The sequence below is a fragment of the Chiloscyllium plagiosum genome, chromosome 23, assembly GCF_004010195.1.
Source record: "Chiloscyllium plagiosum isolate BGI_BamShark_2017 chromosome 23, ASM401019v2, whole genome shotgun sequence".
Classification (NCBI taxonomy): Eukaryota; Metazoa; Chordata; class Chondrichthyes; order Orectolobiformes; family Hemiscylliidae; genus Chiloscyllium; species Chiloscyllium plagiosum.
The window spans coordinates 14,007,914-14,035,085 of NC_057732.1; the positions used below are offsets into that span (position 1 = coordinate 14,007,914).

The 27,172-nt window shown below is 40.9% G+C and overlaps 2 protein-coding genes across 4 annotated transcripts in view; one reads left to right on the plus strand and one right to left on the minus strand.

Moving 5' to 3' along the window:
• The window catches only part of LOC122561635 (anoctamin-2-like), a 243,713-nt gene extending 232,929 nt beyond the window's left edge, over positions 1-10,784 (plus strand). Inside the window, exons 28-29 of the mRNA XM_043713575.1 lie at positions 4,775-4,886; positions 9,400-10,784. Of these exons, the coding sequence (XP_043569510.1) occupies positions 4,775-4,886; positions 9,400-9,410 (123 nt within the window). The 3' untranslated portion in view covers positions 9,411-10,784. The remainder of the gene's footprint in view (positions 1-4,774; positions 4,887-9,399) is intronic.
• The window catches only part of ntf3 (neurotrophin 3), an 85,754-nt gene that overhangs the window by 2,794 nt on the left and 55,788 nt on the right, over positions 1-27,172 (minus strand). Inside the window, exon 1 of one of the 3 annotated variants that reach the window (XM_043713577.1) lies at positions 97-145. The exons of the other annotated variants lie outside the window; for them this stretch is intronic. The gene's annotated coding sequence lies outside the window, so the exon portion shown is untranslated. Of the gene's footprint in view, positions 1-96; positions 146-27,172 lie in introns of those variants that run through there. 3 annotated transcript variants of the gene reach the window in all.

The following is a 27,172-nucleotide window of genomic DNA, read 5'->3' on the forward strand; positions in this document are numbered from 1 at the left end:
ATTCTCACAGTTGGAGTTATGTTGTAAGGCCCGTTGTTCAAATCCCCCCTCCGCTGCACGATGTTCATTTTATGTACAAAGTTATAAATCACACACCTGGTTAGACTCCAACAGGTTTATTGGAGTACAAGCTTTCCGAGTGCTGGTCGTTGGTAAAGTAGTGAGTAGGGCAGGATCATAGGACACCGAATTTATAATAAAAGATCAAAGTGTCATACAACTGATGTGATGTATTGAACAAACCTAGATTGCTGTTAAGTCTTTAATCACTTACAATGGGTTGTAGGTTTCAATTCATTAATCTGCACGGTATTGCATCATTGGTTGTTTGTGTAACCAGCATTTATGCACTATTTGCATTTCGTCACATGTTTGACACAGAAAACTCTTGTCCTGAGGTAACAAACTCGTGATTTCAATGACCTTTTTTTAATATCGAAAAATCAACACCTTAGAGTCATAGAGACGTACAGAACGGAAACAGACCCTTCGGTCCAACCCGTCCGTGCCAACCAGTTATCCCAACCCAATCTAGTCCCACCTGCCAGCACCCAGCCCATATCCCTCCAAACCCTTCCTATTCATATACCCATCTAGGTGCCTTTTAAATGTTGCAATTGCACCAGCCTCCACCACTTCCTCCGGCAGCTCATTCCATGCACGTACCACCCTCTGCGTGAAGACGTTGCCCCTTAAGACTATTTTATATCTTTCCCTTCTCACCCTAAACCTATGCCCTCTAGTTCTGGACTTCCCCACTGCAGGGAAAATACCTTGTCTATTTACCCTATCCATCCCCCTCATGATTTTATAAACCTCTATAAGGTCACCCCTCAGCCTCCTATGCCCCAGGGAAAACAGACCTAGTCTATTCAACCTCTCCCAAATCCTCCAACCCTGTCAACATCCTTGTAAATCTTTTCTGAATCCTTTCAAGTTTCACAACATCTTTCCGATAGGAAGGAGACCAGAGTTGCACGCAATATTCCAAAAGTGGTCTAACCAATGTCCTGTACAGCTGCAACATGACCTCCCAACTCCTGTACTCAATACTCCGACCAATAAAGGAAAGCATACCAAATGCCTTCTTCATAACCTGATCTACCTGCAACTCCACATTCAAGGAGCTATAAACCTGCACTCCTTTCCACGTCCCAGTTTGATTATTTGCCTAAGCTATAAATAGTAGTTTTAACAAGAGCATAAATTATAAATTGTTCCCCAATGCTGGCACCGCTGTTAGGCCATGTAAATAAATTGCAGTTTGATGATCTAAAAGCAACCATCTCATGGTCAAGGAGTCATGATGCTGCCAGTGATTCTCCGACTTGTGTTTCCTTCAAATGTAACTTTCCAGTGATTCATAGAAACATCCTAACATTTATTGGATCAAACATTTTCTAAAGAGCTTGGACATCAGACTTTTTTTTTGCAGAAGAAATAGAGTAAAAATGAAAGTAATAGTTTCAGCACCTGACTTCAAAGCTTGCTGATAGAGGTGGAGGTGAAGGAAGAGGGAGGGAGTGTGAAATCCAGTCTGGAAAGAGATTTCTCTCCCATTGATTTCAATTGACTCCCTACCTTATACCAGGTGTGCAACGCTGTAGAACAGCTGTTGCCATGTTCCCAATGAAGGAATGACCATCCTGGACATTGCTACAAACAACCCAGCCACAAAATAATTGAAGCTTTTAATAACTAGAGTTTTCTTTTCCAGTCAAACATGTCTGTTTATATTGGAGATGGTAGGATTAACAAATATTGAACTTTTGATCAAATCACTGAGCTCACTGCAATTTCTGTGTGGAGTTTAATGTTTCAACATAGTTTTAATTCTGTTCTGGTTGTTTATTCACATTGTAAGGGAGGCACATGTCCAAGAAAATAGCCAAATGTAAATTTACCAACTAACACAAAACCAACCAAATTGGTGCCGAGTGAAGGTCCTGTATTTCTTGTGACCCTTGTGAGCTGCTGAAGACCCAGGTGCACCTGGAGATGCCAAGTGAAGACACTGAGCCAATTTAGGATTTTAGGAAGAATATTGTTGCAATGTCACAACATGAGATTGTTGCAGAATCATCTGCATATAGGTAGTTATCAAGCTCCCTGCACAGGGCTTATTCCATGCACCTGCATGGATATGGAAAGATGTTATAATTTAATTGATTAATACCCATTTTCCAGCCTCCTGAGGATTGAATTTCAAGCCTATTATCGAGTAAAAGCACCTTCCAGGACAATAGGTGTGCTCAGCAGACACACTGACAGATATATATATATATATATATATATATATATATACACCTCATTTGCAAGTATGCATTACTTGCATGGCGGTATGTGAACGCCAAAGGAGTAAGTGACATATATGGGATAATACTTGTATTCCTCATGCAATTCCCTTCATCAATAAATGGACAATGTCTAATAATAGCAGGCAATCTATAATATTTCTGTGTGGTACGAAGAAATGAACATATGAATTGGGAGCAAGAACATGCTATTGGGTCCCACAATCGTGTTCTGCAATTTAGCAAAGTCATGGCTGATCTCATTACTTCACATTCCCAACTACCCTAAATAACCTTCCGCCCTATTGCTTCTCAATGGACTACCTAACTTTCTCTTAAATATATTCAAAGATTCTGCCTCCACCACCATTTAAGGATGAAAGATCCAAAGACTCATAATCCCACGGTGAGAACTCTTTTTATCTTGAACTTTGTTTTTAAACAGATAACCCCATATTTTTAAACAGTGACAATTTATTTTCATGGTAATTGCTTTCCATTTTTGTGGCTCAGTATAGTGGCAAGAGTGTTAGTTGGCGATGTCAAGATAACTTGATGTATCATGAGCCAGTCGGCTCGAGAAAATTTCTCAGCCCATCACAGGCTTCAACACGGGCATTCTGGATCACCAGAAGCTGCCAGCCAGTCAAAGCTGACACTTTCTGGGTGCCAAGGACTACTGGTTAAGGTTAACTACTCTTCAGGGGATTCAGTGGTGATCAGTGAATGGGGATATGGGGAGAAGGGATCAGAGGGACTGGAGGCAACTTGTAGGGAAATGGCTTCCTTAGTATTGGTGCCTCCAATACCCAGCCCCCAAACTGGTTGTCCTGGTTTCCACCTTTCTCACCTGAGTGAGGCAGGACACTGGAGGAGTGGAACGCGAAAGTGTAGTGGCATGGTGGCTCAGTGGTTAGCACTGCTGCCTCACAGCAGCAGAGACCCTGGTTTGATTCCTGCCTCAAGTGACTGCCTGTATGGAGTTTGCACGTTCTCCCCGTGTCTGTGTGGGTTTTCTCTGGGGCTCCAGTTTCCTCCAACAATCCAAAGATATGCAGGTCAGGTGAATTGGCCATGCTAAGTTGCCAAGTCAGGGGTATATGCAGGGTAAGGGTGGGGGTTACTTTCCAGAGGGTTGGTATGGTCTTGTTGGGACAAAGGGCCTGTTTCCATACTATAGGGAATCTAATGTAATATTATGTGGCCATTAATTGACCGCTTTAGGGCCTTAATTAGTCATGGTTCAAGATCTTTTCCCCCATAGATCTTGTTGCTCAGTACTTAATTGTTAAGGTGGCAAGAAGGAGGTGAGTATCTTACCAGGGCCAACTCCCCCAAATATTTTCCTTTCTCACCACCTCGCTTGTTTACCTTCAAGGAGGGAAATCTCTACCACATATTTCTAAGCAATAAATAATACTTGCTGGAGTTAGCAAATCATTTCAAGGAATGGCACCTCAGAAATTGCACCAAGTAGACCTTTACTATTCCATAACAGGTCAGGCAGAATATACAGTTAATAACTTATCCGAAAGATGTCAACACAGCACTCCCTCCGAAGAAAACCGATGACGTCAGAAGGTTTTAAAATCTATCCACTAAGTACACGAAAACTTGTCAGAAGATGCATAAATAGCAGTTAAGTAATAAAACACTTAGTTTCAGCATATGTAAGCCAGGTAAAACCATGATGGAGAAGTAAGTGCATATAAATTGCTATAAAAAAATACTTTTCAGAAATATTTGATGCATTTTCTCTCTTATCAGATTTTAAAACATTTTTCAGGATAAACCTACTCTGTGATCACCTCTACCTTCAGAAAATGGATCTGTTTGAACAAACTTCTAGTCACCCTCCTAATTTTTCCTTCCTTACCTCAGGGATCTAATTTTCTTTCCAGCTCGCTGAGGCTGCTTGTGCGGTATAAATACATCTTACTGTTGCTATTTGTTCGTGTTGTGCTTGATGATCTTCTGGGCCAAAGCTTACAGTAAAATCTCCTCTGTGTTTTGGAGATGCAGCTGACTCCCAGTTTTTTGCTTGCGACATAAGGGCATTTCTTACATCAACCCCCTTTAAAATCTTTCCAAAGCTGTATGTGTGTTGAATAATTTACCCTACAGAAGTTCAGAGACAGCTAAGTTTTGAAACAGCTTCATCAGTGCGTGCACTCAAATTTTGGGCCATGAGCTGAAAAGTTTGCAAGCGCATGGATAAAATGCTGCACGTAAGTGTCCCGATTGTGCAAAGCAGGAGGGTCAAAAATGAACAGTGCATAGCTTGAAAAGTAAAGCAGAGAAAACCTTTTTGCAATGTGTGTGGATCATCATGTGTGTGGGTTACATCATGATGTTGAAGTTGCACCTGACAGTAAATTAAATATATTTTCCTAATGAGCAGTTTGAGTATGGCATGATATTAAGATTGGGAGAGTGTTGTAAAACTGGCTCAGTTTAAGTTTTTTTTTGTTCCTTCACAGGATGAGAGTGTCTTTGGCGAGGCCAGCCTTCATTGCTCATCCCTAAACGCCCAGAGCCAGTTAAGTTCAACCACACTGCTGTGGGTCTGGAGTCACGTGTTGGCCAGATCAGGTAAGGATGGCAGTTTCCTTCCCTAAAGGACATTAGTGACTCAAATGTCCTCTTTCTGACAATCAACAATGGATTCATGGTCACTATTAGACTCTTACTTCCAGGTTTTTAAAAATTGAACTCAAATTCCACCATCTGCAATGGCAGGATTTGAACCCAGGTCCGCAGAACATTATCTGGGTTAACCATTCAGTGAAAATACCATTAGCCCATCATCATAGAAAAGGGTTTACCTAGCCACAAAGGGGCAGGTCCATTTATTTGATATTGATGGGAAACGGACTTAAAAAGAGATTCTCCATTCAGGAGAGACATACCAGGCCCACTGTCAAGGAAAGGCTGCCAGCATTCTCAAAGATCCATCCCACCTTGGCCATGTTTTTCTTCAACCTCTACCATTGGAGAGAAGGTACAGAAGCCTGAATATATGCACCAGCCAGTTTTGAAACAGTTTCTACCCTAATGTTGTTAGAATACTGAATGAACTCACAAACTTTTAACATTCGCCTGTACCTGTGTTTTTGTTTTTGCCGCTGTTTACCTATTATTTACTTATCAATGCTACTTAATTCTGTGATCTGCCTGTATTGCTCGGAAGACAAAACTTTTCACTGTGCCTCGGTACACTGCCCTTCTCCCACAGACCTTTGTCAGCCTTTTGACACACCATGAGGCACAATGCTTAGATTTTATTCAGAATTCTATACTGAAGATGTTGGAAATCTGAAATAAAACAGAAGGACTGGAAATTCTCTGCAGTAAGACAGCAGTTGTGGACAGAAATGGAGTTAACATGAGCTGACCATTCTTCATAACTCATCTGTTACTGCTGCAGTTCTATACTTGTGAAAAACGAGTGAAAGGGAGATAGGATCATTTGTTATTTAAGACACAATCCCTGCAGTATATTACAGGCATGATACCAATCAATAATTTATACTAAGGGATTGGCATGCACTGGCACTTAATACCAACACAGCATACCAACTAAGGCCTTGAGCAAGGTAACATACTGACAAATTCCATGTACCAGGGCAAAAAACTCTAAAGAGCACATGTACTAACCAAAGTCTTACACCTAACATCAACATAATTTAACAAACGTACCCTACAGTGCCCCATACAATATTTACATGCCTTTCTCTACACTATACCACGATAAGGTATTTTTTATAGTATTCTCTCACTAATTACTTTTGACAGCAGTTATCGTCAAACACATTGTGAATCTCGAGTCACTTGTACGCCAAACCAGCTACAGCTGAGGGATTTACCTCACTAAAAGACATTGATTGGGTTGCCAGAACAAGCTGTGATATGGTTATCTTGTTGAGAGTTTAAAATCTCAGATTTATTTTCTAGTAATTGCATTCAAATCCACACAATGCTCGGTTATTGTCCAACAGGTTTAATTGGAAGCACTAGCTTTTGGAGGACTGCTCCTTCATCAGGTGGTTGTGGAATATAAGATTGTAAGACACAGAATTTATAGCACTGAATTCAGTTTTTCCTATAAATTCTGTGTCTTACAATCTTGGACTAAAACCTGGCGTTGTGTGATTTTTAACTTTGTACAGCCCAGTCCACCACCGGCATCTCCAAATCAAATTCCAACAGCTACCTCAGTTGGATTTGAACTCATATCTGCACAGCAATAGTGTAGGTCACTGGTTGCAAGCCCAGCAGTATTATTACTACTTCATTGCTTCAATGAAGGAATGGCATACCTTATTTTAAGGAAATATCTCCACCAGCAAATTGTATCATTACACAGATGTTTTCAAGCATCTATCTAACATGAACTGCTGGTCCATAATAGGCACTCAGACTAACTTTAATTAGAAAAATAAAACTTATTTAAAGTGTCTCTGCCCCTTTAAGAGCTACTTTGTGTACGGTGCTGCCTTTTGCATGCCCTTCAGCACCGTCAATCAAGAATGATGGAGTATCACATACACATTCATTTGCATGCATGATCTATTTATTTGAATGCTACAAAGAAATGGCAGCAATGCACGCACATTAATCCTGAAAGGAAAGCTCACACATGGTATTCGTGCAAAGACCAGGTGAGATCACAGTTTTAAGATTCTCGCGAGCTGAACATCCCCAGTCTGAACAAAAGGAGATATTTTCTTCCTAAATAGGTGCAACAGGTTAGATTTTTAATACACAGCAGCTGGGCTTTTCGTATGAAGTCTGCTTTTCAACTGGCTGCTTGAGGATACAACTTTTGTTGTAGCTTATACTGATGTACCCTCTTAACCCTTGCAGTGCTGCAAAGCAGCTCACTGTTCACGATTTCAGCATTCCTTGAGTGCGTATACATTGTGAACATTAGAGAGTGACCTTGCCACACCTATTAAAGGGGCCATGTGAATCTAGCAGCAGTTCATTGGCTGCTATGCTATTATTTACAATCAAAATATAAACCTTTCGAAGCATGAACTGCCAGTTCCAAAATGCGGGGACAGATTATATAGAAGAGAAAAGGCACATATTCAGAAAAAAGAAGAGTTAGAAAATATATGATCAATGCTCCTTTTAATTTCTTTTGTAATATGTGCCTGTTTATTGCACAGGGCTATGGCGTGCCTATTCATGACTGTTGCATAGTTGTGTATGTATGCAGCTTGGAGGTAATGCTGATCGTGTACAGTGTCTTTATTACACTGTGAAGTGCATCCCAGATGAGGACTTCAATGAAACAGTCTATAGAAGAATGTTGATGGAAAAGCATGAAGCAGAACGCTTGGTGTGATGAGAAGTTTGTCCTAAAATTTGTTGTCAATATCAAGGAACAATAGCAAGGAGGAATTTTGCCCAGAGCATAGAACTGATCTTTTCCATTACATGGTACCCAACTCCATTTACATGCCTCTCTATCCAACCATGATGTAGCATGTGAATTCTGATGTCCATTCCATTTCAATACAACAGCAGCCAGTCTAAGTGTGAGTGCTCTTATGATGAGACTGGGACTGCTGCCAACATGATTGCACTGTGAGATGGCGCTGAGTAAGCCTGCTATGGCATCACCCTGTGAGAGGGTGTCAGTGGCTCCATGGAATTGGATCCTGTGTCCTGTCAGGAAAAAGGAATTCACCTTCCCACCTCTGCCACTTCGCTGGTTTCCTTACTAACGCTTGGTAAAAACAATGACTGCAGATGCTGGAAACCAGATTCTGGATTAGTGGTGCTGGAAGAGCACAGCAGTTCAAGCAACATCCGTGGAGCAGTAAAATCGACATTTTGGGCAAAAGCCTTTCATCAGGAATAAAGGCAGAGAGCCTGAAGCGTGGAGAGATAAGCTAGAGGAGGGTGGGGGTGGGGAGAAAGTAGCATAGAGTATAATAGGTGAGTGGGGGAGGGGATGAAGGTGATAGGTCAGGGAGGAGGGTGGAGTGGATAGGTGGAAAAAAAGATAGGCAGGTAGGACAAGTCATGGGGACAGTGCTGAGCTGGAAGTTTGGAACTAGAGTGAGGTGCGGGAAGGGGAAATGATCCTTACTAACGCTTGTCAGTCAATCGACCCACACAGTTTCCATCTATAACATGATGATAGGGCACACAGGTGGGCATGTAGTCAATTGGAGGTGTACTCCGGTGAAAATCAGTAACTTTCCAACAATCCTGCTACAACCATTGGGACAGCAGTGTATGCAAGCACTAGGACAGACTATGACTTAAGGAGATAGGAACTAAGAGAATGAATAAAAGTATACAGGTGGTTAGATTACTTATGTTTGTTAGCTTTGAATTACAGATTTACTTTAGAATGTTTATTATGTGGTGGTTTTTACTTATGCATTGTGACCGAGCAGACAGAATGATAGTCAGTGAGGAGGAAAGACAAAGTGTGGGACTATTGGAGAATATTGAATTGGACTTGAGTTTTCCTAGAACACGAGGGTGAGGACACTACACCAATTGATAAGACTGAAGGCATGACGGGAAATGTCAATAAGTACTGCAATGTCACAGCTGCTTTCCTGCCTGATTCTGAGAAAGACTTTGTTCTTATAATGAGTGAGAACTTTTACAACTTTGAAGAGTTTGAAGGCACCAGTAGCACAGACAGTGCTCATCACAATAGCTCCACAGGAGCAAAGTGATCTGAAGAAAGATGCAACTCAGGTGTGCCATCCCTGTTGCACACAGAGTCATGGCATAAGATAAACATTCTCAAAATGTTGGAATATTCATGTCTCAGGATCTTATGCCAGATCATGTGCAGTCTTGTGGAACAAGACCCATTATCAAGTGAACCTGGTAACCAAGCTTTACCATGGCTGTCAAACCCTTCACTGCCCTCAAACTCTTGTCTCAGGATCTTTCCAGGGCTCTGTGGAGCCACTCGGAGGATCCTGCAGTCAGTGACCTACAAAGTTCTATGACAAGCAAGTGATGGTTTGATTGTCACGGCTGGCAATTAGGTGACATTTTTGCCTGTAATGATGTCAGTTGGAATGGGCTAACCCTCAGATTTGTTGTTCTAACTGGCTTCCCACAGGTGGCAATTAAGGCAGCCCCAGAACACCCAGGATTTCTCAACAACTGTAAGGACTTCCACTCTGTCGATGCACAACCACAAAAAAGACGTTAATTCTAGAGATTGGCAGGCAGCTGCCATGATGTGTCCATCCTACTGCAGTCCACCTTTCCTGATCACTTGGCAACATGAAGCAGATTTACAGCTGGATGCTTGAGGACAAGGAGTACCCACTTACGACAATGCTGGTGAACTCAACAAATGAGGCCCAGGACAAAAAAGAAAGGAAGAAAGACTTTTATTCATCAAGTAATTTTCACAATCACTGATGTCTCGAAGTATTTTACTACCAATGACGTGCTTTTAGAAGTGTAATTGCTGTAGTTACTATTGTAAATTGGAAAGACGGTAATTAATTTGAGCTCAGCAAATTTCGAGAAATAATCCCATGATAATGATTTGTGATGATATGATAAGATTATCTGTCTTTAGTTAAATTGATTGAGTGATAACATCTCAACTCCTTAAAATAATATCACAGGTTAATTTATATTCATCTGAACAGGAAAATGCGGCCTTTGTTTAATGTCCCACCCAAAACCAGCAGCTTCATTTGAGCAGTGCTGCTGGAAGTACCAGCATTTGTTATTCTCCAGAGCAGGACCTGATCCTGAAGTGTTGCTGTTCAGACATTGGCATACCACCAACAGACCACTGCTGACATTCCAGCGCAATACAATAAAAGTCATATTCCATGAAAGTGTGATTGCCTAAGTCACTGTCCATACTGAAGATGGATAGACATCAGCATAAACTCCTCCAGCAGCTGATACCACTCCCTGTAAACTTTTGTAACTGGAAAATACTATAGAAAGTGCCAAATGCTTTAAAAAAGGATAATAACTGCCTGAAGGAATCAACCAGCAATTAACATGCAGGTAGTTGGTGACCCTTTTAAATAATGGCAGCAGGGGATCCATTCAACTGCTTAAAGCATGTTCTGCTGTGTAAGTTAAGGAAGGGCATTAACTGGCAGTTTAAAAATTGCAGCACTGGTTTCAAATCACAATTGCATGCTGATTTGCAATGTGACCTGCCTGCACTACATAGTTCCAGCAGACATTCACTGCATGCACAGTAACTTCTGCACCAATATATCATCCGAAACAATTCATCCTTGAATGTGCTGAGACTCCACTTTGGGTCTGGGCCAAATGAGTCCAGCCTGCAAGCCTAAGGTCATGAGCAGCCCACATGCCCAACCAATCTGACTCCAAATGCTTAGGCATCTTTGCTTATAATTCAAATTTGTTGCTTTGATTGCATGTTGCATACTTAAAATGTTATGGTTGGATGTTTGCAATATAAACTTTAATAATGGATGACTTTCATGCTGCAATGGTAAACGAGGTAAGGAGTGATATAAGTGATAAAAGTAGAAGGTTTTGTACACTGCGTTCAGGATTATTTTTTAGTTTGTCATATTGTCCATCAAGTAATACTTGACTTAATTCCAGACAATAAATTATCATTATTGGATAAAGTAAGGGTTGAGAATGTGTGGGGAAATAAATATATAATTAGTCTTATTTTACAAAAATTAAACAAGGAAAGGAAACAAATATAAAAAATAATGTGCTGAAAGAAGGCTATATTCAATGAGAAAGGAGAACATAAATTAGAACAAACAGCTATGCAGGCAGATCAGGTACAGATATGAGAAACATTGAATGAGATGATGTATTGGGCTCTGATGGTGTATATATCCACACTACAAAACTGTGGTGCAGCAAAGGATATTGCTTTTTAAAGGAGTTGTGAAAATAAAAAATGCCATCTGAATGAAAAATCCACAGCAAATAATTCAAAATAAAGCAGGCAAAGTTTCAAAGCTATCATAATGGAAGATAAAAATGATCACAAAGACTGAGACAGGTATCAAGAAGTACTGAAGACTTTTATAAACACAGGGAATACAAAAGAATAGTTGAACAACTGGTCAATTGTGATGAAAAAGAAAATCTCCTTGTGGCGAATAAGGAACAGTGTAATGGATACACTGCCTCAGTTTGCACAGGTCTGTCCAGTATTTCATGAGAATGATGGGGTACAAGGGGAAGGGATGGAACAATCGAATTGAATAACAATAGATAAGCCAGCACCATTGGAAATATTGTTGGAACACAAACTGGAAAGTGCAGCACATATTGGTAGAATCTTAATGCTGAGACAAATTAGAGGAAATAGGAGAGGTTGGACCACAATTATTACCTTTAGTACCTTAAGAACACTGTCAATGTAAAACCTCTGTTCAATAAGGAGAAAAGTGATAAGCTAGATCATTTCAGAGCAACCAGCCTTATGTTAAAACATAGGCAAAAGTGAGTATTGCAGATGCTGGAGATTAGAGTCAAGAGTGTGGTGCTGGAAAAGCACAGCATCCGAGAAGCAGGAAAATTGACATTTCTGGCAAAAGCCCTTCATCAGGAATGAGGCTGGGAGCCTCGGGGGTGGAGAGATAAATGGGAGGGGGGTGGGGCTGGGGTGAAGGTAGCTGACAGTGCAATAGGTTATGTTATATTAAAACATGTTAAGATTCTGTGGGCTATAAAATAATATAAAACTACTACCTACCTGGAAATACATAGGCTAACTAAAGACTATTAACAAACATTCCAAAACATACGGCATGTCTGGTACATTTAATAACACTATTTTAAGAACTAATGGAATGTACTGATTTATGAAAAGCTATGGATACATGTAAGGGGTTTTGAAGAAGCCCTTTTGATGCTATATAGGAAATTGGTAAAATTTAAGGTCCATGGTCTCCAAAGAATGAAACAGTATCGATAAGACAATTGTTAAAGAGACGTAGACAGAAAATAATGGTTCATAATATTTTACACTCGGGAAGAATATATTATGCTGCATCCCAGTAGACAAGATAAGGACCATTGCGTTCTTTAGTGATTTAGGTTCAGATTTAAAGTGAAATGTTAGCATTTGTACACAATTTAAAAATAGGAGAGAGGGTCACCTATGAAGAAGCCAGTTAGCTGTGACAAGAAGTCACAGATAAAGTAAATTGGGCAGAAGAAAGTTTGTGTGCAAAACTGTAACACGACACACTCAAAGGAAAGCAGGAGAATCTCCATGTCAGTGGTCCTGCAGAAGGCAATGGCAAGCAATTACAGTATGTGGACCATAAATGGACCAATCTAAACAATGCTCATGGACCAACCCTCAGGAAAAAGTACAAGCAAAGATAGGTACATGATTACATTGATAAAGGCATCAAGGGTGGGACTAAATGGATAAATCCTGCAGAAAACTATGGCACACTCAATGGGCAACATTTGTTCCACCTGCAATGCAAAATTCTATTTTTGGAAGAAAGAATGATAGAAAATATCCATGAAATAATGACATTAATAGAAAAAGATGTCCTCACGGATTCAAATACACAAATCTTCAAAATGGAAAAGCAAAGTTGACAAAACTGTTTAAGGGTACATAAGCCTTTATAAACAGGGTCACAGACTACAAAAATAGAGAGATAATGCTGGCAATCAGGATAATGCTAAAGGTATATAAATTATTGATTAGGTTAGAATATTAGGACACAATTTGTGACATGATATCAATCAGTGCCTATCATTTAGAGTGATTCTTGGTTTAGGTTTTTTCATTCTTAACATAAGTTCCTGCAAGTGTGAACTTATAATGTTCTAGTGAGGGAAATGGATGTGGGGCTTGGGTGGAGCTTGAGTCACAGGGAAAACAATTTTGTATCTCTTTAGATAGTCAGATTGATAAATCAATGGCACAGGAAACAAAGAAGTATAAACTAGAGTGGAGAAATTCAACATCGAATCAAGCACATAAAGAAAAAGGAAAAGTAAGATTGGACTAAGAAAAAAAGAAAAAACAGGAAAATATAAATTTTAATTTTTAAAATCTCCAACACTGATTTAAAGCCAAAATAATAAGACTCCATACAACTCTGAATTTTCAGTGTCAGAGAGCTTGGCTGGTAGTAATTAGCTTATAACATGCCATTAAAAGAACACTTTGAAATGGAAAAATCTTAACTACCCATGGTTAACTTAGTTGAAATCTACCCCCAAAACTGAAAGAAAACTTCACTCTATTCCATAGCAATTCAATGCTGAGGCAGCAACAAGGTAACTATTTTGATGGAGCTAATGTTGGGGTGATGCATTCTGATCAGGAAACTTTGGATACTTGAGTTTAACTATTAATCTGTCTGTTGCTTAATGTTGCTGTGTGTATTGTGTACAAATCAAGGTGAGGAATTAGATTCACCATCATTTTGACATACATGCCTCAGATATGTCAATTCTGAGCATCCTTTATTAGGAAGGAATGCAAAGCTTAAACAGATTAATGAAAACTGATTACTGAATTATTGACAGAGACTGTAGAAACTGGAACTCTTTTCATGAGAGTGAAAAAAATTAACAGAATCTCAAAGTTAGAAAAATTAATGGTAAGATAAATGAAAAAATTCCCATTCGCCACCAAACAACACAAATTTCAGAAGAACAAAGTGAGAGGTTTAGAGGATATTTCCCATACAGAAAGTGAAAGCAGCCATCAAAACAATGTTTAACTATTAAGTGAATAATTCCAAGGATGCGTGCAAGGATATATGAAGATACTTTATTTCACCTGGGAGCCACCAGCTGAACATAGAGGAAAACGGTAACATCATCTGTGGCCCATTTGTGTCAATATAATGATCAAAGGCTACAAAAGCCTGACAATAGGCAACAATACCAAGAACAATGAACCACAATGACACCATATAACCAATCGTATGTGGTATTATAACACAGTCTGCCTCTCACGAATTGGTCTCTTAAGTCATTAAGTAGAGACCACCATAAGAAACTATCCCAAATCCAAAGTTAAAACTCACGCAACACCAGGTTATAGTCCAACAGGTTTAATTGGAAGCACACTAGCTTTTGGAATGACGCTCCTTCATCAGGTGATTGTGATGAAGGAGCGTCGCTCTGAAAGCTAGTGCTTCCAATTAAACCTGTTGGACTATAACCCGGTGTTGTGTGATTTTCAACTTTGTACACCTCAGTCCAACACCGGCATCTCCAAATCATCCCAAATCCAAGTGGAGTTGATTTGCTGGATGACCATCATCCTACACAAATGGCAGGATGCCACCACTGCCCACTGATTAGGTTGGTAAAGGCACCAACAATGGAACTAAGTGGAAAAATCCTGTAGAAAGCTATGGCAAACTCAGGAGATATTATTCTGCTCTGCAAAATTCTATGTTTCTCTTTTGCCTCATTAGTGGTCAAATCTTAAAATAATTACATTTTCTGTGACTATTAGCAAACTGAAATGTATCAGAAACTCACAACATACATACTAATAAAGTCCAAGAAGACAAAATAAAATCAACACCCCTAAGCCAGGTAGTTCTCAATTCCATAAGCTGAAATTTATTTCTGAATTCTTCTCATAGTTAAATCTACATAACCCAGGTTTGCCATGGAGAAGAATTATAATCCTGAGAGTTAAATGAAATAATTGATCCATCTTAAACAACTTGTATCAGTATCACAAACTCCAACATGTAATGTATAGAATGGCAAGATCCAATTTTTTTTATGCTTTTAGGCCAATAATTTAAGTCAGTACATTTGTAAAATATTTGTATCCTATCCAATACATGAAATTATAAGATATAACTGATGATGACATATTCTTTAGCTTACATACTGTTAATGCAGATGGAGTTCAGTCCACTCACAGTGATCCTATTAAATCAATCCATATAATTATTCTCAATGCACATTAATGGGTCAATTATCTTCCTTTAACATATCTTCAAAGATGTTCTTTATCACCCAAATCTGACCAATTGTTTAGTCTGAATTCATTTAGTGACATTTCCTTAAGTTTTATGCCTTTTTTTTGTCTCAGCAATTCCTAACTGGATCAGTCCAAGGCATGATTAATGCCCTCCCCTCACAAGTTTTCTCTTGTACATTTGACAAGCTTTTAAAGCATAAGCTTGGAATTATTTAATCTCCAAGTTAGCTCATGTTCTCAATCACCACCCCCACCCCCAAGTTTTGGTACAATAAGCCTTAGCCCTTAGACTTTGAATTTTCAATTTTAAACAAGATAGTGCCAATTTGGGATATTTTTATGCCATGCCCCTCATCCATTAAAAGTCAGTTATGTTTGCCTGAATAACCTCTCTGAAGTTTATTGTTAAGGCGAAGTTCTCTGGTTACTTGATATGTGTGCAGTATATCAGACAGGTAATGAGGACATTTGAAAAGGATTACAGCAGAGTACTAACAGAGACAAGAGAAGTAGCAGCTGGAAAGAATGTTGATTGCCCATAGCAAAATCCAAACAAGATTGAAGCTATTCCCTTGTCTTCTCTGAATCTCACGTGGCATAGCACTTCACATTCCAATCTCCTGTACCTTTTGGCCTCACTATTATCCACATAGTTCCTGTCTTTCAATGCACAGGATAAAACTGCATTTAATTTGTGCCACAGGCAGGGGCCTTGATGTAGCATGTCCTATATGAAGCTCTTATGCCCTGTGGACAGACCAGGATTGAGGTTTTGGTTAGGAGACTGTTTCTGGCCTAAGGATAGTGTTTGTGATGACAGTGCAACTGTTCTGTCAAATAACAACAGATGTACATTCACTGTAAAACAATAAATTGTATGTAAAATACCATTGATCATAAGTTCTTTCTATCTTTACCAAATTAGGTTAAGCAACAATATCATAATCATAAGATTTCACTTTCATAGAAGATATATGAACTGAAGGGAAGGAATAAGATAAAAATAAGTAGGATGAAACCTGTAGCTCAGCACTCCAACTTTCACCTTGACACTCTGACACTCTGAATATCTGTAATGCAACCATTAAACAGTGTCACTCAAGACTGAATGGAATTGTAACTGGGAAGGTAAAGTAAATCAGAGGGGAATCAGAGAGGTTGAAGAAGGATTGCTCTTTATAAAAACTGCGAATCTCTGTGGCCATGAGTTGTTCAAGAATTCCGTGATTCTTGGATCACAGACAGAAAAAAACGTGGACAAATGAACAAGTAGCTTGTTTCAATATTTAGGTGGAGCTACCAGTGTTGGACTAGGATGGACAAAATCAGAAGTCACCTGATTTCATCTGACGAAAGAGCAGCGCTCTGAAAGCTTGTGATTTTGAATAAACCTGTTAGACTGTAACCTGGTGTTGTGTGACTTCTGACTTTGTCTCAATATTGATACTGTGGATTACTTAATCAACCTGAGAAGGCAATAATTCTTGGAGAGACAGCTTCTGTTGTTTCTGCATGCAACATTGCTAGCCTCTGAAATGAAAACCACAAGTCATATAATCACCAGATTTAATTTCCAGGATCCCTCAGGAACCTTGTCACTAGGTCTAAAATGTAGGATATGTTTTCTTTTCTTAAAAAAATTAAACACTCATCCAAGCAAAGTAGAGACTACCACAACAGGTGGTAAATGTAATGAAAGTGCAACGACCTAAGTTCATGAAAAACAATGTAATCACTATTAGATGGATAGGAGCAGCTTGAATTATAATTGACAATAGGGCAGTACTAGAGGTGTTTAAACCCCACAGTAGGAATAGGAACACCGACAGTCTGCTACGGAAGCAAGAACTGGCCAATGGACTCCAAAGATTCACAGAAATGTTATGATGCAGAAAAAGGGTGCCACAGTTAATCAACCATAAATGCACCATATTATATGCAGTAAATGCATGGTTCTGGTGGTTCTTCTCTTCATAGGTACTGCCAAATTATGTAAATCAAATGCAAAACCCTTAGAGCTTCAGAATCAATATGCTGTGTGATCTGAAGATGAAATAAAATTATGGTCAACTATTACATTCTTGGATCAAAACCTATTTACAAAGTTCAATGCTGTGAGTTTGTGACAGTACAGGCATCTGCCACAAGTTTTCCCTAATGTTTAATGCCTATTTTCCTCAACTTATCATGTCAGTCATATTCCAAAAGGTTTTTCAGGAGTGCTATTAGAAAAACGAACAGTCAGATGCATTTTGTTTAGTTACTTGTATACAATTTGAATATTCATCGCATAGATCCCTTCTGGTAATAAAAGGCAATGGTAGTGTCCTTACCCCTGGACCAGGAGGCCTGGATGCAAGTCCCACCTCCTCCAGAGGTGTGTAACAACATCTCTGAACCAATTGATTAAAAAAATAAGTCAAATGCAAGTGCATCAATGATATGTGCTAAAAGAAAATTCTAGAAAAATTAACGGGACTCAGTGGTAATAAATACCTTGGAACTGGTGATTTTTTTTTGGGACATTAAATGCACTAGTGATAGCGAATCTTCTCTAATTTCCTAAATTCTAGAACATTTCACTGAAAAGGAAGACAAACAAAACTCTGCTATTTAAGAAAGGAGGAAGGGGGAAAATGGAGATGGATAGGCCTGTTAGCCAGCAACACTGCAGGTAGGCAAAATACTCAAATCTATTAAGAAAGTGGCAGCTGGATACATAGAAATCATAATATGACTGAGAAACTTCAATGCTACTTTATGAAAGGGAACTTAAATTTGCTAAAACTGTTAGAACTTTTTGAAGGGATGTCGAATGAGCTGGATATGAGATAATCAGCAGACGTAATATATTTAAGTTCTCAAAACTCATTTTAAGTGACTAGACGTGATATTATGACATAAACATAGGGCCCACGGGAGTGCAAGAACTTTATTAGCTTTGTTTAAGCATTGATTTATTGACAGAAAACAGATTAACTGTAACTAGTGGGTTACTACAAGGCTCAATACTTAGGCTTCAACTGTTTACAATCTAAATTAATGGCTTTGAAATGGAAGTTAATCATCAGATATCGAAGTTTGCCAATGATACAAAGTTATATGAGAGAGAAAGCAATGGATAGGATTCATTGAAGCTCCAGAGGATTGTAGAGATGTACAGCATGGAAACAGATCCTTCAGTCCAACCTATCCATGCCGACCCATCCCAACCCAATCTAGTCCCACCTGCCAGCACCCGACCCATATCCCTCCAAACCTTCCTATTCATATACCCTCAAAATGCCTCTTAAATGTTGCAATTGTACCTGCCTCCACCACATCCTCTGGCAGCTCATTCCATACTGCCTCCACCACATCCTCTGGCAGCTCATTCCATACACATACCACCCTCTGGATGAAAATGTTGACCCTTAGGTCTCTTTTATATCTTTCCACTCTCACCCTAAACCTATGCCCTCTAGTTCTGGATTCCCCGACCCCAGGGAAAAGACTTTGTCTATTTATCCTATCCATGCCCCTCATAATTTTGTAAACCTCTATAAGGTCACTCCTCTGCCTCCGACGCTCGAGGGAAAACAGCCCCAGCCTGTTCAGCCTCTCCCTATAGCTCAAATCCTCCAACCTTGGCAACATCCTTGTAAATCTTTTCTGAATCCTTTCAAAGGTTTCACAACATCTTTCCGATAGGAAGGAGACCAGAATTGCATGCAATATTCCAACAGTGGCCTAACCAAACTCCTGTACTCAATACTCTGACCGATAAAGGAAAGCATACCAAACACCTTCTTCACTATCCTAATTACCTGAAACTCCACTTTCAAGGAGCTATGAAACTGCACTCCAAGGTCTCTTTGTTCACCAACACTCCCTAGGACCTTACCATTAAGTGTATAAGTCCTGCTAAGATTTGCTTTTCCAAAATGCAGCACCTCATATTTATCTGAATTAAACTCCATCTGCCCATTGGCCAATCTGGTCCAGATCCTGTTGTAATCTGAGGTAACCCTCTTCGCTGTCCACTGCACCTCCAATTTTGGTGTCATCTGCAAACTTACTAACTGTACCTCTTATGCTCGCATCCAAATCATTTATGTAAATGACAAAACGTTGTGGACCCAGCACCGATCCTTGTGGCACTCCACTAATCACAGGCCTCCAGTCTGAAAGACAACCCTCCACCATCACCTTCTGTCTTCTACCTTTGAGCCAGTTCCATATCCAAATGGCGATTTCTCCCTGTATTCCTTGAGACCTAACCTTGCTAATCAGTCTCCCATGGGGAACCTTGTCGAACGCCTTACTGAAGTCCATATAGATCACATCTACTGCTCTGCCCTCATCAATCTTCTTTGTTACTTCTTCAAAAAACTCAATCAAGTTTATGAGACATGATTTCCCACGCACAAAGCCATGTTGACCATCCCGAATCAGTCCTTGCCTTTCCAAATACATGTATATCCTGTCCCTCAGGATTCTCTCCCCCAACAACTTGCCCACCACCGAGGTCAGGCTCACCGGTCTATAGTTCCCTGGCTTGTCTTTACTGCCCTTTTTAAACAGTGGCACCACGTTTGCCATCCTCCAGTCTTCCGGCGCCTAAAGTTATTCACTTTAGTAGGAAAACCAGAGAAAGCAAATGGCTAAGTGAGAGGGTGGGAAACATTTGCATCCCAAGAAACTGGGTTGTCCTTGTATATGTTTCATAGAATGTTTGCAGGCAACTGGGGCAAGGAAATAATATGTCAAATTTTGAAAGGATTTTGACTATAAGAGTAAAGGGATATTACCATAATTAGGCAGGATTTAGATAAGGCCTTATCTGGAAACTGCTGTACAGTTTCTTTGTAAGAAAGAACTTACTTGTCCAAAGGAAAGTACAACCAGATTCACTAAACTGGTTTCTGGAAGGGAGGTATTTTCTCTAAGAAGTGTTGAAAAGGCCTACATTCCTTGGATTTTAGAAGAATGTGAAGCAACATGGTGTGCTTGCAATCTTTAGATTCTTAAGGCACTTGGCAGGATAGATACTAAGAAAATGTTTATTCTCATTTGGGGTATCTAGAACAAGGGGTCAGAGTGTCAAATCAGGTCAGCCATTTAAGACTGATAAAAGGATACATTTCTTCACTAAAAGGATGGTTACTTCTTGAAATTCTCTAGCCAAGAGAGCTGTGGATGCCCAGCTGTTAAGTAGGGTAAGGCATCAATCACTTTTTTTTGGCGCTAAGGGTATTAAGAGATATGGGAATAGTGCAGGAAGTTGGATTTGAGTTAGATCATCTATGACCGGTGTTGACAGGTGTCACAGGTTTAAAGAGCCTGCTCCTACTTCTGAAGTTTGTACATTCTGGAATTTGAGGAATACTGCACAACTCAAAAGTTTCTGTCAGCTTTGTCAGATGACCACATTTTTGATTTGCATAATCTAAACTAATATACACTGAAGGATGGTATAACAGTTGATACAGTAGTATACACCATTATGTTGATCTTAATGCTATCCTTGGTAGTCAACTCAACTGTGTAGAAGTTCTGAGCAGTGTTGAATTTGACTTCTGTATTCTATATTATGAATTTGCTGCAGGAACTGGCAGAAACCTATGATTTCTTCTTTGCTGAGCTGCAACTTCCTGCCATTAACTCAAAGTAACTGGCACATCTATGATTTTCAAAATACATTTTGTAGAGAGATGTGTTGCAACTTTTGTTCCCTAAGATCTCAATGATTTTCTTCAATGTCTTTTCCATTAGTTTTTCAGCAAATACATGATAAATCTGAGGATTGTGATTCAGCATTCAAAACTGATTAAGCCAACATTACTTTCACCCTATTTACCTCTAAGATTTTTCAGCCCATGTACAAGCTCTTCTAATGAGGCTTAAGTAAAATTATACATATGTTAGAAAGATTGGATTGATATATCATGACATAAATTTTCTCAGCACATTTCTCAACCTAGTACTCCACAACTAATTAATTGTTTTTTGATATAAGAACAAAAAATTTCTCGCAACACTCAGCAAATCAGACAGCATCAATGGAAAGAGAAATGGTTAATGCTTCATGTCTGAAAACAACAAATACTAGAGATCACAGCAGGTCAGAGAGCATTAATGGAGAGAGAGCAAACTAACATTTCGAGTCTAAATGACTCTTCATCAGAGCTGCACTGAAGTGCAGAGAGGGCAGCATTATGCTATAGTTGCGGTGGGGTAGGGTGTAGAGCGCTGGGGGAGAAAAGAAGCTGAAAGTTCAGATTAAGTGATTGGAATGTGAGAATGGCAGAACAATGGTGTATTTAACTGACAGACTTGATAGCTCCATGTCAATCATTTGATGAAAAACGAACAATCCTAAATGTTAATTACATTTTTCTATCCACGGATGTTGGCAGTTGTATGCATTTGCTGTTTTGATTCCAGGTTTTCAGCATCTACTTTACTTTGCCATTCCTTAGTTAGTGTTTTTGCAATTGTTACTGCATTTGCTGTTGTTCTTTAAGGTAAATATGGTGGACACTCAGCATGCAGCATGTTCCCATAATAATGTGATACACAGCTAATTAATCTGTTTTAATCATGAAAGTGGAGGATATACATTAGTCACAACACCTAGAATGCTCTCTACTCTTCACTAAATAAGTGGCCCGAAAGGATGGAATTTAGACTACTTTGGTCTTGCAACTTTCAATTTAGTGACTTGAGCATCACAGCCAAATGAGTACATCAGGTGTACTCTCTACCTTGGCATTGTACCACCACTTGAGCAAGATTAACATCTCATTTGAAACTTGGTGCCTCTGACAATTCAGTGCAGTTGTCTGTTAGTACAAATTATAGTTTCAGCTAAGGTGTACACTAACTGAGAAGCATGCAGTTAACATATAACATTCTCAGGAGAAAGTGAGGACTGCAGATGCTGGAGATCAGAGCTGAAAAATGTGTTGCTGGAAAAGCACAGCAGGTCAGGCAGCATCCAAGGAGCAGGAGAATCGACGTTTCGGGCATAAGCTTCAGGAGCCATCCTGAAGAAGCTTTCCTGAAGAAGGGCTTATGCCCGAAACGTCGATTCTCCTGCTCCTTGGATGCTGCCTCACCTGCTGCGCTTTTCCAGCAACACATTTTTCAGATATAACATTCTCACTCCAATAATGCTAGGTCAATAATTTCATCGAATCGTAGAATGGTAGCACATCTAAAGAATTACTCCATTTCATCATGCAAGTGTTAACTCTTTGCTAGAACTGCCCTCTTTTCCTGTTCAAATGTATATCATGTCCACTTTCAAAATTACAATTTAATTGACCTCCAATACTTTTTGACAGTGTAGTTCAGATCATACCAACTCACTGTGTGAAAATTTTCACTTCCTCCCTAATCCTTTTTAGCCAATTGTCTTAAATTGATCCTCTCTGGTTTGACTTACCTGCTACTGAATATAACACCATTTCTCCTAATGGCACAAAAAAATCCTTCATGTGTAACATTGCTACTAATTCTACCCTAACCTTTTCTGCTTCAAGGAGGACAATTCTTGAGGCAGAAATGGTGGCAATGTCACTGGATCAGTAATCGGAGGCCCAGACCGAAGGCCTAGAGACAATGGGGTCAGTTCAAAAATCAGGAATTTTTTTTAAACAAAAGGACCAGAGTTGATGAGCATGAAACTATTGTCATTAAAACTTATCTAGTTCATTCATTCTCAGCAAATAAAATTGGCTGTCGTCATCTGGTCTGACCTGTGTGTGACTCCACTCCCAGGAAAATGTGATTGGCTCTTGATGGCCCTATGAAATGGTCAGCTATTCACTCTCATCAAAGTCAGTTAAGCATGAACAACACATGCTGGCTGACGCTAGGTTATGTCCCATTGAAACATTTAAAAGTCCCAACTTTTCTGGTCCCTCCAGACAATGGTTGTCCCTCATGCCTGGTACCATTCTAGTAAAACTCCCTGCATTCCGTCATTGGTCAGTCATGTAGCACAATACCCGATGATGCCTCTCCAGGGAGTTAACTGAGTGCGAGTAGTGAAAAAGTAGATTTTTAAACTCTTGAATCTGGGCAGGGCTCAGAAAACAAAAGTTGGTGTCCATAGGGACACCATCATTTAAACTTAAAAATCCATGAAATTTAAGGAGTGGAACTTGCATCTGATAGAAAGATTCATCAGCAAGTTAAATAGATTTCAGCCTATTTTGCAACAATTTAGCATGTGTTTGGAATATTCTGTATGATGACTGAGAGCATGTTTGGAGATGTGCTGTAAAATGATGGAAATCAAGTCAAGACTGCGTGCTGAGCAGGATTGGAAGACTTTGCTCAGTTCATTGGCACTGGAATTGTGCAGAAAAGAGGTGATAGGTTAGTACAGAGAATATTTAACGGAATTGTATTCAAGGATTAAACAACGTTATTTTGGCCTCTGAGCAATTGCCCAAATGGAACTGATGATCATGTGTCATTAATGTTGGAGAACAAAAATGTACTCATTTTTGTTACAGATCCAAACCAGAAATGAGCTGATTGGTCGAGAGGTGTCGCTCTTATCCATAGAAACACTCTTTCCTACCCAAAATCCAACTTTGAATGAATTTTCTCAAATTAGGAATCCAAATATTCTCTTACGGATTAAACCATTGATGTAGTTTATGCAAGTGATAAATTCTTAAAGCGAAAGACACTTCTTGTCTGAGTGGTCGACGCAGCTTGGAGTCTCATTCATTTTTTATTATCATCTTTGCTGAAGTATTTGGCGATTCATGCTCAAATGAAGGGAGGAGGAAGCAGTCCAAGTCTGCAGGAATAGCTTTGTGGAATCGTATCTGCTTTTCAGCGAAATCACTCAAAAGCAATTGTACAATATCGCGAAAAAACAAAGTTGGGGCACCTTTACAGTGTTATTTGATTTTTCCTGATGGACTCGCCTTCTGTGTACGAAGGAACTATCAAGCATGCGTAACCCTCGGGATTCCCCACCAGTACAGAGGAGAACATTCCGCTCTGCATCATGGAGGTTAGTGTGCTTTTGGTCAGGGAGCACAGTGTGCCCAGAGCCTGTCAGGTCGTGTGGCCTCCCTGCCCTCAGCTCATCCACACCTCTCCAGTTAGATGTATTGACATCTCCCAAACTGCACTTGTAAATGATTTGAGGGTTGTCTATTCAGACCCTGAATTACCACAGTGCAGCTGGGGTGGGGGCTTAGGGGTGGAGTGGGAGTAGGGGGAGGAATTCTGGAGGAAGATTTGCACAAGATAGCAGAACAGAGTTGTGTGTGTGTTTGTGTGTGTTTGTGTCTGTTTTCAATGCAAAGGGAGTTTTGTTTTTTGTTTTGCAGACTGAAAGCCTGAAGTTCCCTCTGCCTCGCATGTAGGACAGCGGGTAATAAAGGGCCAAGTCCGCTCTCTGTCCCTTTTGATCCACTGGCCCTTTCTCTCTGGCAGATTCGGTGCTTAGGGTCTCATCTGGGCAACGAACTAGTTTTTGTTTCGCAATGTAAGGACAGAACATGTTCGCTCACTTAGAGTCACAGTCACAGAGATGTACAGCATGGAAACAGACCCTTCGGTCCAACTCGTCCATGCCAACCAGATATCCCAACACAATCTAGTACCATTTGCCAGCACTTGGCCCATATCCCTCTTAACTCTACCTATTCACATACCCATCCAGATGCCTTTTAAATGTTGCAATTGTACCAGCCTCCACCACTTCCTCTGGCAGCTCACTATATACACTTACCACCCTCTGTGTGAAAATGTTGCCCCTTAGGTCTCTTTGATATCTTTCCCCTCTCACCCTAGACCTAAACCCTCTAGTTCTGGACTCCCCCACCCCAGGGAAAAGACTTTGCCTATTTATCCTATCCATGCCCCTCATGATTTTCTAAACCCCAGAGCTCGCTCTGAGTTCGCTCTGCCCAGTTTCGAGCTTTCACTTGACCCGGGTGGGGAGGTAGAACCTCAGGAGTCCCACACTGTCAATGTCACCCCTAAACCTGATTCCTGGTCCATTGAAATCCCCCCTCCTCCCGTCCATAAGAAACGCACCGCAATGCACACACTCCGGCCATAGCCAGCTGAGCAGGGAGACAAAATTGGATGCTTTACCTCCTGACGCCAAGGGACCAGGTTTTGACCAGTGTGGTCAGTCCGATTTCGCCTTGTCCCTCTCTCCCAAAGCCATCACGAAAACCGCAGTATATAATCTCCTGGCTGACCTCAGTCCTCATTTAAAAGTGTCTGATTGTGTTTGTGGAGAGCTGTGAGCTGGTGACTGTCAGGAGCTGTCACCCCACTGCAGTGCTCACGACTGGCCGGGATGCCGGCAGGTCCTGGCTCCGCTGAAAGCGGCTCTCTCTCGAGTCTCCCCTTATACCTGCCAGTGAGTGCTCCTCTCTCATCGCAATCAGACAGCGGCGAGTCAGTCAACCTGTAACTCCGGCACATGGCACCGACAGCACATGTGGCACGGTGGTAGTGACCCTTCCACTGGGACAGGTGGTTGGGTGCAAGTGCCCTCCGGCAGCCGGAGATGCGTGAGCAGGTGAATGGACTGGGGTGGGAGGGGAGAGGTGAGGTCAAACTGGAGCTCTGAGAGACACTCCCCTCCCCACCTGGGAAGTGAGAAACGGGCACATCATTAGAACAGCCTGGGGGTGAGTCTGGTACAGGAGGGCAAGGCTTGAACCGTGCCCAGAGGGGGAGCCTGTGGTATGATACTCCTGTCATGGAAGTAGTCAGGGGAGATGAGGTGCAAAGTCTCCCTCTGCCTGAGCGGAACCATCACAGTTTACTGACACCATATACCTGCCAGTTCTGAGGTGACTGAGCTCGCCCTGCCGGGGAGGGTTAACACCTGGACCTAAACTCGCTTGGAAGGTACTCCTGAGGATGTACCCTTTCCTCCAATGTTTCCATCTCCACCAAAGTCTGAGTTACTAGCACAGAGTCCGACCACAAAATCACCGCAGTGTGTTCGGAAGCCTCTAAAGACAGGGGGTGCTTGCTCAGGCGTGTCTAATTTAGGATGAATTGTCCGAAATACGATATGCAATTATTCCAGCTCTCCTCAGACAAATAAAAACCTGCCTGTGAAAGGGTTGCCACCATATGTGTGACTGCTGACTGCAGTTCACGGCACTTTCAAACGCAGGGGCCCATCAATCAATGTTAAAGCGTGGACGGAGTTCGACCCGAGAACCGACAGAGTCCGACAATGTTCCAGATACACGTCAAAACTGATCGAGCACTTTGTTGTAACAAAAAATGTAAACCACATTTAACGCGCAAACAAACAAGGGCTGGTCTGGGAAAGGGTGTGGGGGGGGGGGGGGGGTGGGATCCGGAACACGCTCTCTCTCTGCCGGCGGTGGCTTTGGGTGCCTGGGGGTCAGAGGCTCGGTCACACCAACTTTCACTTTCAAAGGCTGCTTCCTTCTACATGCCCCGCTCTCTCCCCACCTCCGCCTCCCCCCCCCCCCCGGTTGCAGCTCAGTTTCAATCCAAGGCGCGATGCTGCTGAGTGAGACTGCGATCTGGGCTGTTTACACAGTTCATTAAAACCACCGCCTTAAAAAAAAACCCTGCCCCGTTTGTATTCCTATAGCGATTGCATAATGTAAAGTTGCAGAAAGGCATGGTCCTGAAGCCTGCCTCAACATTTGCTCCGTGTCTGTTTTGTTACGACACATTACTTTTTTTCCTCTCTTTCTTATATAGTTGTTTGCACTCAAATCGACTTCAGCGCCTGGGACGGAGTTGGTGGGGGGAGGGTGTCAGTGTTTGCAAGAAACCTTCCCTCCAGGGGTTTCCCTCATACCTTCTACACCAGCCTCACTCTCAGCAGAGGCCCTGATTAACTCACGGCGTGTTCTCTGGGGATTGGAACACTTTGGTTCCCTGTGCCTGTGTGTGTGTGTGTGTG